The sequence below is a fragment of the Typopeltis vanoorti genome, chromosome 18 (assembly GCF_054136105.1).
Source record: "Typopeltis vanoorti isolate ZY-2024b chromosome 18, IOZ_Tvanoo_1.0, whole genome shotgun sequence".
NCBI lineage: Eukaryota > Metazoa > Arthropoda > Arachnida > Uropygi > Thelyphonidae > Typopeltis > Typopeltis vanoorti.
The window spans coordinates 19240811-19255802 of record NC_143566.1 but is presented as its reverse complement, the minus strand read 5'-3'; the positions used below and the strand labels follow the sequence as shown (position 1 = coordinate 19255802).

General features: G+C 35.7%; 1 protein-coding gene across 2 annotated transcripts in view; it reads right to left on the bottom strand.

Moving 5' to 3' along the window:
• aPKC (protein kinase C iota type) overlaps window positions 1-14992 on the bottom strand; it is a 380150-nt gene that overhangs the window by 44197 nt on the left and 320961 nt on the right. For both annotated transcript variants that reach the window (XM_090408542.1, XM_090408543.1), the window contains one exon: window positions 10298-10423. In XM_090408542.1, coding sequence (XP_090264668.1) covers window positions 10298-10423 — 126 coding nt within the window. The remainder of the gene's footprint in view (window positions 1-10297; window positions 10424-14992) is intronic.

Below are 14992 nucleotides of genomic sequence, written 5' to 3'. Positions count from 1 at the left end.
GTTTGATCTTAAGTGTATAATTTGTGATTCTAAAATTAAATGTTTCTTTTTGTTAATCAAAAGTTGTATTTTGCCTGAATCTCTTTTACTGCACCATTCATGAAATATTCGAACCAAAGCGGGTAAATTAAGTAAGTTAAATATTCTCGGCCAGTATATATAATAACAACATATAAAGGAAAGGTAGTTGAAAGTTGGTTTTTCTTCATTTTTTGAACTAATTCAGATATAAAGTGGCGCAGTCTTTAAATATAAATTTTCTTTATATTTGAATTAGAAATCAACTTGCAACCTATCAACTAGCTAAGAACTTCGTAATAACTATATATCGGATCCAAAGTATAGATTGAGAAGAAGTAGGATCCTACTTCTTCTTGATATGGTACAAAGTGCCTTAGACGATAGAAATATAAGATCTGATAATGTTGGAGTCTTGACAAGTAACAAACTGATTTGGAGGAAAGTTGTAGATAGGAAGTTAGTAATGTTGTAAATTTTTCATGTAGTACTATCATATCCTGTACACCCCTTGAGGGTACATGGCAGGAATTTGATGATGATGAGAAAGATTAGTGCATGAACAGATAGTATCAGTGGCAATATCATATTAAAAACAAGGATATTAGGAAAGAACTTGACATTGTCAGCTTCTAGGAAGGCATTAGCAGAGCTAATCTCAGGTGGTATGGTCACTTACCACCTGAGATTAGAAATTAGATGAGAAACAGAATGGGTGAGGAAAGATTAGAAAAACAAGTGTTCTCTGCCAGGATGGCAGGAAAAAGACTCAGAGGAAGGCTAAGACACAGGTGGATTGATACGGTAAAAAGTGCCTTAGAAGATAGAAATATAAGATCTGACAATGTTGAAGCCTTGACAGTAATAGATTGATTTGGAGGAAAATTGTAGGTAGGAAGTTGGTAATGATGTAAATTTTTCATGTAGTACTATCATATCCCACACACCCCTTGAGGGTATATATATCAGGAGTTTGATGATGATGATGATTTGAGTCTGGTTAGTGTAGAAACTCATGAAAGCAATAATTGTAATATTGCCACAGCCTTGGCAGTTCAGCTACTAGGGACAATGAAATTCATCACCTTTTACAAAGCCATGCTGCTCACCACAGAGTATCATGTTCCTATACGTCCCTGCTGGATCCCTATATGTCCCAATTTTTCCAATACTTTAACTGCCACTCCTGAAATATTAACTGACCTGTAATTTGCTACTTTTTACCACATCAGTTCCATTACCTCCTCTGTGTAATGGAACTATCTTACACTCTCCACTCACTTGAAACCTTGTCGTAGCTAAGAGTTAGCTCGAACAACTTCAGGCCTACATGCTATCCAGTCCCACTACTGTATTCAATTGATATGTTTAATATGATGAGCACCTCCTGTTCATTAACCTCAATTCTGACATCAGTCTGAACTGAGGTAAATGAACATCAGCAATTGTTGAATCTCCACTTAGATGATACACTTTTGCAAAGTGATCACTGAGCAACTCAACTATTTCTTTTGCTTCTGTCATCTTCCTACCATCAGCATTGATTAGTCACCCTTCCAGAGTCATTCTTTCTCTCACTTGCTAAAAAAACACTCATTTGGATTTGCTTCAGCTTTTCTTACTACACTAGTCAACCTTTTTACACTTTGGTTAAAAAAAAATGAGTATGCTGATCATCCCCTCCCCCATTTTTTTTTTAAAATTTCCAGCTCTTGCTTTATATCTGTACTCAATCACTTCACCCACCTGATTCATCCTCATGAATGTGAGTATGCAAGTTTGAAATTGCCTCTCTCAAACAATCCCTTGAGAAAGGATTAAAAATATTATTTAATTCTTCCAATATTTCTTCTGGACTCTCCTTGGAAACCCAGGTTTTTCATCTTTCAGAACAAGCAAACTGGTTCCATGAAAACACAGTTCTACAGAAATGAAATCACACACCCCTTGAGGGATACAGAAGAGGAATGGCAAACTAGCTGCATTAAATGGCTTAAAGCCCCTAATCAGAGGCTTTAGGCAATTTAATGGGCAAATGAGAAATGGATGGATGGATGGATAGTTCAATATAAACCCTTTCTTGACAGAGAATTCTATATATTTAGCAACTTTCCAGAAAACAAGATTGCACAGTCGCTATTCATGATTAGATGCAGTATCTACCTTGGTTATGGATACATAACCAAGATGCTATTCTCCTGATGCTATTACCAGATCAAGCACTCTCAAACCCCTTGGCCCTGCCCATCACATGCTGTTTCAGGTAATTATCCCTTAGCAACTGTATAAATTTCACTTCCATCTTGCCATGCCCACAATACAGGCCAAGCAATTATTAAATTGCTTGGCTTGCACTCATTTGCCAATACATGGCATCCACATCTTTCTGTAGAGCAAATGCTTTATAGCAGCAACCAACAATATACATTGTCCTAGTGAACTTGATCTCATATCAGACAGCCTCAAATTAATCACCTCCCAAGATCTACAATCCTCCTTAACCTTTATTTTTGTTGGTTGAAGTTGTTCACTCATCATCAGCAATACCCCTCCTCCTGTCCTATTCCTTCAATCCTTCCTGAAAATACAAGGATATTGTATTGTATAAAGGGCTATAGCAACACTACAATTATTGCTTTCATGAGTTTCTACCCTAACTAGACTCAAATCATCAGATATCATTATTAGTACCCCTCCCTTCCTGTCCTATTTCTAGATCAGTGTTTCTCAAAGTTTTTTGGATCATGCCCTACCTGAACGCCTCAAAGATTTTGATGCCCCCCCCCCTAGCATAATAGTCAGCCAAGTTCTGAAAAAGTATAATATAAATATGTACATGTACATTTTCAAATTGCCTCACATTGAGAAACACTGCTCTAGATGCATTCAAAAAGTCTGAACCAAAATATCCTCCATTTTCACTCCTTTGGGTGATTAATAACCATGCTCACATTTGCACATCATGACTTAACTATCACACATTCTCATCATTTCTTCTGTGATGATCTATTTTCTCTGAACTCTGTAACAATATCATTTCCTGCCAACCAGATCTCATTGATGCTTATAATTCTAGGTCAAGTTGAGCTGACCAATGCTAAAACCTCCATTCCTTTATTTCGTATACCTCTGGCATTCATGTAAATACATTTCAACATTACCTTGGACTTATCACAAAGTAATCATTTTTAATAAGGTATGTGTATAGTATTACTTAAGCATGGGCAAACATGTTTGCACATAAAGTATCTTCATGAGCAGGCTACTTGTATATAAAAGTTGTTGACTTCAAATCAAATTGCCTTAGTATCCTATAATGTACAAACACCTCTCTTCCTCCCCCCCCCCCACTTTTTTACACATATATTGCTATGCATTATGAGAGTATTCACTACCCAGACCAGTTCATACATTTATTGAGAGCTAAATCAATGTAGAAGTCATTTCCATATACCAATAGCAAAATGTTGTATCACCACATTATTAAAATATTTGGAATGTGATAGTTATGGAAACAAGAATATAATTTCTTGTTTCTAAAACTAGAATATGATTTACTTTCTAACCAAGTGAAAAAGCTTTTGCTGCTTTACAACTCACAGTGAATTAAAAATCAAGTACATAGGAGTTTCTTCTTGTCTCTTGGATGCTTTGCATTAATGCAGAGTCTGGAAATTCATTTATTCATGAGATAACTGAAAATACTGGGAATTGTGATTTTCTTTTTTTAGCTTATATAACATTTTCCGACCATACAGTTTCCACTTCAGATTTTAGGTTAGAGTATCTCCATCTCTTATTACTGTTCTTTTTCCATACAGGGATAAGAATGTATTGTCATTTGAAGGCTTATGATGTGTCTCTCTTTATGGAGAAGCTCTTAGACAACAGAGAAGGATGTTCTCTTCGTGTGTGATGCCTTTTTGGGTTATTCCAATGCTGTTCTTTATTCCTGAGATAAGGCAGACTATCTTTCCATTTTTATTAATCCTGAGCTGTGCAATCGAGGTGCTTGGTGAGACTACAGAGAGGTGTACAGAGAGAGAAAGCAAGAAGCCAAGAGAGTTGTGGTACAGGTGAAGGCCATGGCATATCAAGATCTGTATGATCAATTAGAAACAAAGGAAGGACAGAGAAAAATTTACCAACTAGCGAAATGTAGAAATAAAGCAGCAAAGGACATCTTACATGTGAGGCAGATCAAAGACGCTGAAGGAAGAGTATTATGGAGGGATGTGGACATAAGAAACAGATGGAGAATATACTTTGAGGGACTTTTGAATGAGGAAAATGCAAGGACTCACAGAGAAGATGGGCAGCCTTCTGAGGGGATGGTGCAGAACATCAGTAGAGTGGAAGTGACGGAGGCCATGAAGAGGATGAGGAATGGAAAATCAGTGGGCCCCGACAGGATTCCAGTGGAGGCATGGAAGGCACTGGGGGAAGAGGGAATTGACCTGCTGTGGGACCTGTTCGTGAAAGTTTGCCAACAGGAAAATATACCTGAGGAATGGAGGGAAAGTGCTCTTATCCCCATCTACACGGGTAAAGGGGATGCACAAGACTGTAAAAATTACAGAGGAATAAAGTTGATGTCCCACACAATGAAAATCCTAGAAAGGGTTCTTGATGGAAGATTGAGGAAGGAGGAGGAGATTGCAAAGGAACAATTTGGCTTCATGCCTGGTAGATCAACAACAGATGCTATCTTTGGGTTATGGCAGATGATGGAAAAGTTTCGAGAGAAACAACAGGAGCTACATCTGACATTTATTGATCTGGAGAAAGCATACAATAGAGTGTCAAGGCAAGAAGTCTGGAGGTGTCTGAGGGAGAAAAAGGTTCCGGAGAAATATGTCAGGTTGGTGTGGGAGATGTACAGAAATGTAAAGACAAGTGTTCGGACCTGTCTGGGACAGAGAAAGTTTTCAAGTAACAGTTGGCCTGCATCAAGGGTCAGCATTAAGCCCGTTTCTGTTTAATATTGTGATGGAGGTGGTGACAGAGGAGGTGAGAGAAGATTCACCTTGGACAATGTTGTATGCAGATGACATCTTGCTGTGTGCAGATTCAAGAGAAGAAGCGGGAACTAAACTGGAAAGATGGAGAAAAGTACTGGAAGAGAGAGGTATGAGACTGAGCAGAAGAAAGAAGTAAGTTTCGAGAGAAACAACAGGAGCTACATCTAACATTTATTGATTTGGAGAAAGCATACAATAGAGTATCAAGGCAAGAAGTCTGGAGGTGTCTGAGGGAGAAAAAGGTTCTGGAGAAATATGTCAGGTTGGTGCGGGAGATGTACAGAAATGTAAAGACAATTGTTCGGACCTGTCTGGGACAGACAGAAAGTTTTCAAGTAACAGTTGGCTTGCATCAAGGGTCAGCATTAAGTCCGTTTCTGTTTAATATTGTGATGGAGGTGAGAGAAGATTCACCTTGGACAATGTTGTATGCAGATGACATCTTGCTGTGTGCAGATTCAAGAGAAGAAGCAGGAACTAAACTGGAAAGATGGAGAAAAGTACTGGAAGAGAGAGGTATGAGACTGAGCAGAAGAAAGAAGTAAGTTTCGAGAGAAACAACAGGAGCTACATCTAACATTTATTGATCTGGAGAAAGCATACAATAGAGTATCAAGGCAAGAAGTCTGGAGGTGTCTGAGGGAGAAAAAGGTTCTGGAGAAATATGTCAGGTTGGTGCGGGAGATGTACAGAAATGTAAAGACAATTGTTCGGACCTGTCTGGGACAGACAGAAAGTTTTCAAGTAACAGTTGGCTTGCATCAAGGGTCAGCATTAAGTCCGTTTCTGTTTAATATTGTGATGGAGGTGAGAGAAGATTCACCTTGGACAATGTTGTATGCAAATGACATCTTGCTGTGTGCAGATTCAAGAGAAGAAGCGGGAACTAAACTGGAAAGATGGAGAAAAGTACTGGAAGAGAGAGGTATGAGACTGAGCAGAAGTAAGACAGAGTATATGTGTTGCACAGTAGGTGGCGGCCAGGAGACAGATCTGGAGCTGGAAGGAAATGTCATCAGGAAGGTGAGGGACTTTAGATACTTAGGTTCAACAGTGCAAGAAGATGGAGGAGCTGAGAAGGAAGTGGGATGCAGGATACAAGCAGGTTGGAGGAATTGGAGAGAGATGGCTGGAGTGTCATGCGATAAGAGGGTGCCGATCAATCTGAAAGGCAAAATCTATAGGACAGTAGTGAGGCCAGCTATGACGTATGCTATAGAAACTGTGGCCCTGGGGAAAAATAACATCAGCAGGATGGAAGTAGCAGAGATGAGAATGCTTAGGTGGATGTGCTGTGTGACCAGAAAGGATCGTCTGAGAAATGACTATGTGAGGGGAACAGTGAAAGTTACGAACTTAGGAGCGAAGAATACCTCTACTTTTTTTTTTTTTTTCTTTCTTTTTAAGATGTGTAGCAGATTCCTTGCTTTTGTGGCATGTCTTATTTTGGACAATCTGGATGGTCTGCCTTTGTCTCTCATGAGGAACATAATTTGTATATCAACTATCTTGAGCCTGATCAATCTGGTCTTGAAGAATATGCAATCTCAACTAAGCATAGAGTCCTCTGGAATAGGACTAAAATCCTAAGAGAAGATAATTTATAGAACATTTTTATAAGGGAACTTGTGAAACATATAAGTTTCACAATGAGCAAACTTAAACAAATCTGATGGCTTAACATTATTCCCTTTATAGGAGATAGCACTTTTAGAATGTACTAGCCTTTCCCATTTAATTTCTTAATTTAAGATGCAGACATTTCATTACATTTCTTATTTAATTTGTATTTATTTATTTTTTAAAATTAGGAAATAGTTGACTTTTTGTTACCTTACTAAAGCTGTTGTATCACCTTTTAATTTATTAATTACATAGTTATATCATGCTATATTAAAGTCAGGAGTGGTGGAGAGGATTCAGCAATGAGTGACCAAACTGGCGATAGGTTTAAGAAATGCTCTCTATGAGGACAGATGGGAGGTGTGAGGATTGCAATGTTTAGTAGACAGAAAAGAGGGGATAAAAACTTATATCTTAGTAAAGGAGAGTGGTTAATAAGGGGTGAGCAGACTACATTTTTTGCTCAGAGGTTGGTGAATGAGTAGAATGATTGCCAGAAGTAGTTGTGGGAGTCCTGACAGTAAATGTATTTCAGAAGGAGTATGAGAGGTATTGTGTATATAAAGTTTAGCGTGGGCCTTCCACGATGAGGCTTCTGACTATAGAGATACCTGTATAATAATAATAATGAACATTATATATTGTGATGTTCTGATTTTTAGTTTTACTGAGGATATGTCTTAGATAAACACGCAAAAATTCTACCATTCAAAATTTATTTAATGAAATTATTTCTAGGTTAACCTTGAATCTTATCTACCTAGGGGAAGGGCTGTTACTGTACACTTTAAATATTAAATATCATTATATATCATAAATACAAATATTTATTGTCATTCTTGAGATCAATCAAGTATCATATTTAAGTCAGTTAAAGAAATAGCCCTCAATCTTTATTCTTAACTATCCTACCCAATTTGGTATCATCTGCAAATTTTCACATTAAACTTATACATCCACTTTCAATATCATTGATAAAAATTAAGAAAAGCTGTGTGCCCATGCATACATACTCATGCAACACAGTTCAAAGAAAGCAAGATGCCACAAGATGCTCCTGATATGTACTATCCTCAAGGGATGTACAGAATATAATATGTTCATACTATATGAAAAGTTTACAATTATAACTTCCTATCAACAAATTTCCTCCAAATGAATGCTCTCTGTAAAGATTCCAATATAGTTGGATCTCATATTTTTACCTTCTAAGGTATTTTTACTGCAGCAATCCTGCTAGATCTTAGTCTTTCTTTCCTTAGATCTTTTTACAGTCATCAAACACATACTTTGCTAATCTTTCCTGTTCTAAGTGACAATACTATTTTAGATTAGCTCTGCTTACAAATTCTTGAATGCTGACAATATCAAGTTCTTTCTTAATATCTTCATGTTTAATATGATTTTGCCATTAATGCCATCTGTTCACTCCTAGTTTTTGCTAAAACCATTGTATCTCTGAACCTAGAATCAATTGACTTATTTCTACCCCAACTCTCAGATCCACAGCATTTTGAACTGGCTGACTGATTTCTCTCTTATTTAAATTTACTCACATGATTTTCCAACATACCACTTATATGCACATTCTGTTGTTTATTTCCATATTTATTTTGTGATCTTCACTAAAAATTCTGATAATTATAGCAAAATGCTTTACTTGCTCTACAGGTTCTCCATGCAGCTGATGTTTCAAAGTGCCTGCCTATTTTCTTATTATTTTATACCAAATTTCTTACAGCAGTTATTCCATTTAGTTCAGGAATCCTACAGACTTAAATACTGGAATTATTTGAGAGTACATAATCACTTGCATAACATAAAGAGATGAGATTAACATTATTTCTAATTCTGATATCAAGTTTAATGACATCTTCCCTCATGTGATTTACAAAGATAATAAATGACAGTGGAGATAGTGTGCATCCCTGTTACACCCGATTTACTTCAAACCATCTTCCTGTACTCCTTAAATACTGCTGGATATAATATACCATTCACACCATATATCTGCATTTTGATCAGCTTTTCTCTTGCCATATGCATCTACATCAATTCAAATCTTATTATGTTTCCATGATTTCTCAACTACTACTTGTCTTAAAGTGAAAATGTGACCCTGAAAACAGCTATTTTATATGAATGCAAGATTGTTTTTCCTCGAGTTTTGGCTGCAAATTAAAATTATCTGTATATTACTTTTGTTTGTGATGAATACAACATTTATTGTGCTTGTGTGCTTTCTACAAAATGTGGAAGAATACCATACTGATTCAGAACTTCTGCAATGATAAATTTCTGCCTAATATACATGTTTCTTTCTTCTAATAGTTTAACATCAAAATTTTAATAAATGTATTTGATGGATTACCTTAAAAGCATATATGTGAAGTTTTTCATGTAGCCAAATAGCAAACATCATTCACATCAAGTTAAAATTTTTGAGTTTATATTTGATGAGATCCAACCTGTTTCCATTTATGAGAAATAGTCCACAAGCTCACCAAACATTACAAATATGAACTATATGTGAATAATGTGGTTTTCATTTGGCTACATATAAAAATTCATATTCTTTTATGTTGAAAATTGAACAGATAAAATTCACTACAGAATTAACAGAATATGAAACAAGATATTCTACTGATTTCATCAACTACCTCAAATAGGGAACAATGCAGAACAAATGAAGTAACAACAATGAGCAGTGACCCTATCCTTGGCAATTCAGGTAAAAACTTCATTGCTTTTGAAGTGTAATATGAAACATGCATCAAAAAACTAGCAGTGAACCATGTTTGGTCAAAGAATGCCATGAACCATAAAATGTGTTTTATATATATATGACCATATTATATATGGTCAAAAAAGACCATGTCATTGGACTTCATGACAAATAATCAGACTCCACCAACTAAACAAACGTGGCTTAGCAGATCGCAAGAGAGAAAAACAATTAATACATCAATTTCCAAGTAACAACTTACTGAAGCAGTAGAATGCAAATACAATAGTTCTATACTGATTTATAAAGGAAGCCACACAAATATGAAAACAACTTATGGTTAACAAACAAGAACAATGAAATAACAGTTGTATCTGAGTGAAAATATGTGTTAATTTTCCAATTATTGCAGATAATTCTAACAGTTATTTAGGCAACAGCCCAATATAGAAAGATAGCTACAAAATAGTGTATGACACTATTTTGTCCACAGTACGCTAAGACACTTAGCAAAAATACAGAGGAAATCCAGGCCAATAGGCATCAAACATATTTACAACTGTGAGACTGAATGGCAATCTATTGGGCAAGTTTCCAGGAGGATGGAGAACATTTTTCCACAAATCTAATTACATGTTGTCTTTCAAAATAAGGTCTAGGAAATTACCTTTCAAAGACAGGATTTTGACCTTAGTATCTTTGCTAGCAAGTGAAGAGTGAAACCATTCACGAACAGAATAAATGCTTCAAATTAACAATCAAAAAGTAAAATTTATTATATTTTCTGTTACTGCTTTTATTTTACTATACTATTGAATGTATTATAACCTAAATATGATAAATGCTCAGAAGAAAAAAATTTTTTATAACTTTAATAGTCCTGAATAAACTGCTTTTCTGGATGACTTACCTTGAAATAAAAAATCTTCTGTATTTTGATCAGGATTTTCTGCAGCACCAACAATATCAAATGGTGAACGACCAGCTAACATTTCATACAACAGCACTCCTAATGCCCACCAATCAACACTGAAATCTAAGAAATAAAAAAAAAAAGAGTTACAAATACTAAATGATATATAATATATGTATGAAGATCACAAACAATCAAAGAGAACAGTTGCAATTAAAATTAAAAAAAAAAAAATATATATATATATATATATTAAAGAAAGCTTTAACTAAATTTGATGTTTCTACAAATATAATTTTTTCTTTCAAGAATTTTTAGTGTTTTTTTAGTCAATGTTCAATTTCAAATACATTTAAAAAGTAATTTTAAACCATTAATTTTTTTTTTTTTTTTAGCTTTATGGGTTTATTATTAAGAGAGACTTCCAGGGAGTCAGGAATTCATCGAGGGTACCCATACTATTTGTACCCACGCTACTTGCACATCCAACAGCAATCCATTCCAATCCCTAGCCTGATCAGTTTCTTCTAGCATAATCTCACCAATATAATGCAACACTGGATAACTAATCACAGCAAAGTTGGATAACTAATCATGACCTTACATTTATTAACATTGAACTGACAGCCATTTTTCAATGTCCACAATTCCTGACTATTCAAATCATTCTGTAAGAACCACATATCAGCAGACATTTGATTCCCCTATCTATCTTTGCATCATCAGCAAATAGCTGTAGGGAACATGTCAAATCCTTCCCAATGTCATTAATGTACAGATTGAATAACAATGAACCAAGGACTGATCCTTGAGGCACACCACTGGTCACCTTGAATCATGCGGATTCACATCCCCGACATGACTTTTTGATATCTGTCAGTCAGCTATCTTCTTAGCCATGCCAATAGTCCATAATCCAATCTGATATTCTCCAATTTAGGCAGCAGTCTTACATGCTGTATTCTGTCAAAAGCCTAAGCAAAGTCCAAAAGTATCATGATGTATCAATTTCCATTGCATAATTCAATGGTAACATTATTATAGAATGTGAGCAAGTTGCTAAAACATGACATTTCCTTAGTAAACTAATGCTGTTTGTTGCAAAGTAGAGATTCACTATCATCCCATTTCTGAATGCAAGTCCTAACCAACTCTTCAAAAATCTTCATCACCATTCATAAGATACTGATTAGTCTACAGTTAGTTGGACACACTGGTCTTTACACCACCCTTGTACAATGGGATTACAATGCATTCTTTCCACTCTTGTGGGATATTTCCAGTTCTGAGACTCAAATTATATAGCCTGGTCAGAAGAAAAGCCAGTTCAGCTGAACACTCTTTTTAGCATCTGTGCTGAAATCTCATCAGTTCCTATTGCAGAATTCCTATTCAGTTTGTGCAACTCTAGTACTTCTTCCTCATACAGTAACGAGGTAGCAGTGAGTTCAATGCTGAATACACCAGGTTGATAGTTTTTAGCAAAATTGCTACTCATTAAACAATCACTTTGGCATACCATCTGCATTCAGCAGAGTTATTCTTTCAAATTCATTCTTTCTTTTACTTTCAGCATAACAATAGAATTCTTTTTGGGTTGTCTTTAACTTGCAATGCTAGTTTCTTTTCATACTCAGACTTAGCTTTCTGTACAACAGTTGCTTATTATTTTCATAACAGACATCATCCTTATGCACATGATAGTGTAATCTAATTAAGTGATTACAAATCACTTGCTTAATTAGATTACACATCCATTTCACTCCTACTCTGTTTATTCTTTGAACTCAGGGCACATTCTGATATATTGCATCATTTAAGTATTTTTTAAACACTTCCTACACACTGTCGATATCCTTCCCTTCCAACAACTGATACCATGGTGCAGAACCCAGCATACTCTCCAGATGGTCATAATTTTCTGCTTTGTATTTCAGCATGTAACCCTTTTCTGAATGGAATATTCAAAAACTTAGCCACTTCCCAACTGCGTATGGCATGATGACTGTCATCAATCAGAGGCAGAATGGTTACATCTTTAATTGAAATCCCTGCCAACACTATAATCAGATCTAATGCTCTTTGACCCCGAGTTCCATCTGTCTCTTGCTGCTTTAGGAAGTTGTGTTGCAACAGCTCAATAAATTCAGTTTCATTTTTCTCATGCAATTTCACAACTACCCAATCAATGTTCAGATAATTGAAGTCCCTCATTAGTATTACTCTTTTCACACACATCATATTTATTTGGTGATGCATTTTTTTATCATTAGCAACTGATCCACCAGGCCTGTAACAACATCATACTATTTATTTGATCTTGTCAGACTTCACCTCAACACCAGGTGGCTTCAAACTCACCGGCACTTAAACTGTTACTAGTTTTACAATCATAGGTCTCAACTCTAAACGAATTCAAGTCATCTGATATCATCAACGGCATACTCCATCCTGTCTATTCTTCCTAAAAACACTGTACTTTTTTGCACTCGATACCAGTTACTATGTCTGCTTCTGACAGCCAGGTTTCACTAATGCCTACAATATAAGTTACCAATATAATAACCAAGGCAACAAACTACTTTCAATATTGCTAGCATTCGTGTACAGACATAAGTTACCTGCATGTGCTCTTTTGTATACTCTTGTCTGTGGTCTGCATGACACAGTTCGACTTGCAGATCTCTGTTCTTATCTAGTTCCTTACTTATGCAGATATCTTTACATATGCTTGATAGGTCCAAACCAGATGAACACAGAATTGTTCTCTCTTCATAATCATTTCCATAATAATAACCATTCCCATCATTAACACAGTTACCTAACACACTGTCACTCTTTCACACAGATTCTTACAATTCCTCCTGTAAGAATTCAGTTTCCCTGACTCTCTGTGTTAGGTCTCATATGAATTAGTAATTTTTCCAGACTCCTGATGCTAAATGCATCCGACTGTGGGCCGTCCCTCTTATACAAATCCAATCTTCTCTCAAACTCACTTGATACATCCCAAAACTTGCATCCATTCCTTCTTACAGTCTATGCACTGAATTGCTTGCCACCATAGCCCTTTTTTGTAGTTCATTTTCATCATATCTAGGTAACACATTAATGATTTTTACTTTCTCAATCCTTCACTCTCGTTTCTTCGAACAACCTTTTCATATCCTCTCTCATACTGAATTTATTGCTAATTAAGCCATTGGTATACCTACCAGAATAGCAACATCTTTCGCTCTGCTTTTCTGTTTTTCAATTGCTTACATTATATTTTTAATTTTTGCTCTCTGGGAAAACTTGACATAATAACCTGCTCATCAATGGCATGTTTTACGATAAAGTCACAATACCAAATAACATCCTTCGTTTTACAATCAACTTTACTTACCAGATTTTCATTATTATGCACTAACTTACTTGATTTCCTTGTTGCTGTCCATTTTGCTGCTGAACTTTTTTATTCTTCCTATGTTTCTTTAAATGCCGCTCGACTTTCTGCAATTCCCTCGTTGTCTATCTAATAATCTGTTTTAACTTAGCAATTTTGGAGGTTTATTTTCAATATCCTCTTCAATATTGTCTTTAGTGGAGAAAATCTTCTTGTTCATGACTTTGCTGTTATCGTTCCATTTCTTCTGCGTTTTTGTTGCCATTTTACAGTTGTATTTAATATTCCAATAAAAATATGTTATAAAGACACTATATACTCTAAAAACATGAAAATATACTCTAAGCTATAAAACACTACTTTTTCTAATAAAAACAAAATAAAAAATCACTAAGTTTACATGAGTGCTAAATTACACTGTTCACTCCATTAACCACCCAAATGATCATATGGATGAAATACATAAAATAATTTATGCTTTGTATCCATACAGTTTCAATGGATACCTCAACATCCATGTATTTACTGATGTATAAACAGGTCAAGGCCAGTAGTACAGTGATTAATGATTTCTGTCCTCTTGTGCACCACATACAGTCCCATTGAAATATGATAGTCCTGTTATTTTGTAATTCACCATTCCATCGCAGATGTATCACAGTGGAAACCAGTTGAAGGATGACAGTATCCAGGACACTGTTAATATTGTAGGTTGTTTGCAGTGTGCGGTATGTAGTTAATGTGTTCCAGGAATTGCAGAATACATGGGCCCCCATGCCTCATGAATACCTGTAGTGAAGGCAAAATGTCCTGCTTATGCGAGCCCATAGATGGGAAAAAAAAAAAAAACTGCAGAACAGATGACCATGGAATTTAGTTAGATTCCTCCATATGGGCCAAAGTAAGTGCCTTGTCAAAATCCCATGTAAATGTCTAATAAATGACAAAATTCATAATCTGCATCTGAGAGCCTATTGAAGCCTGTGAAAAAGTTGCTTATTTTTTGGATGAATCACCTGGGGAATCATTCCAATGTTATGGTAAAGCAGAAGCAGAGAAGATGGTAGTATGGTATGGGGGATTTGGAGTCCTCCTACTAGTATATTGTACTATAAATGCTACAAAGTGCCTACTCACTCTGGCTAATCAGGTACATCTTCATGGTATCCCTCCCACTTCAGCGATTGTCTTTCCAGATGGTACAGGTGTGTTTCAGCAAGATCATGCAACTACTATACATAAATATATATTTTTAAAATAAAAAAAAATCTACAACATATTTCTACAAATCAAATTCCATACAA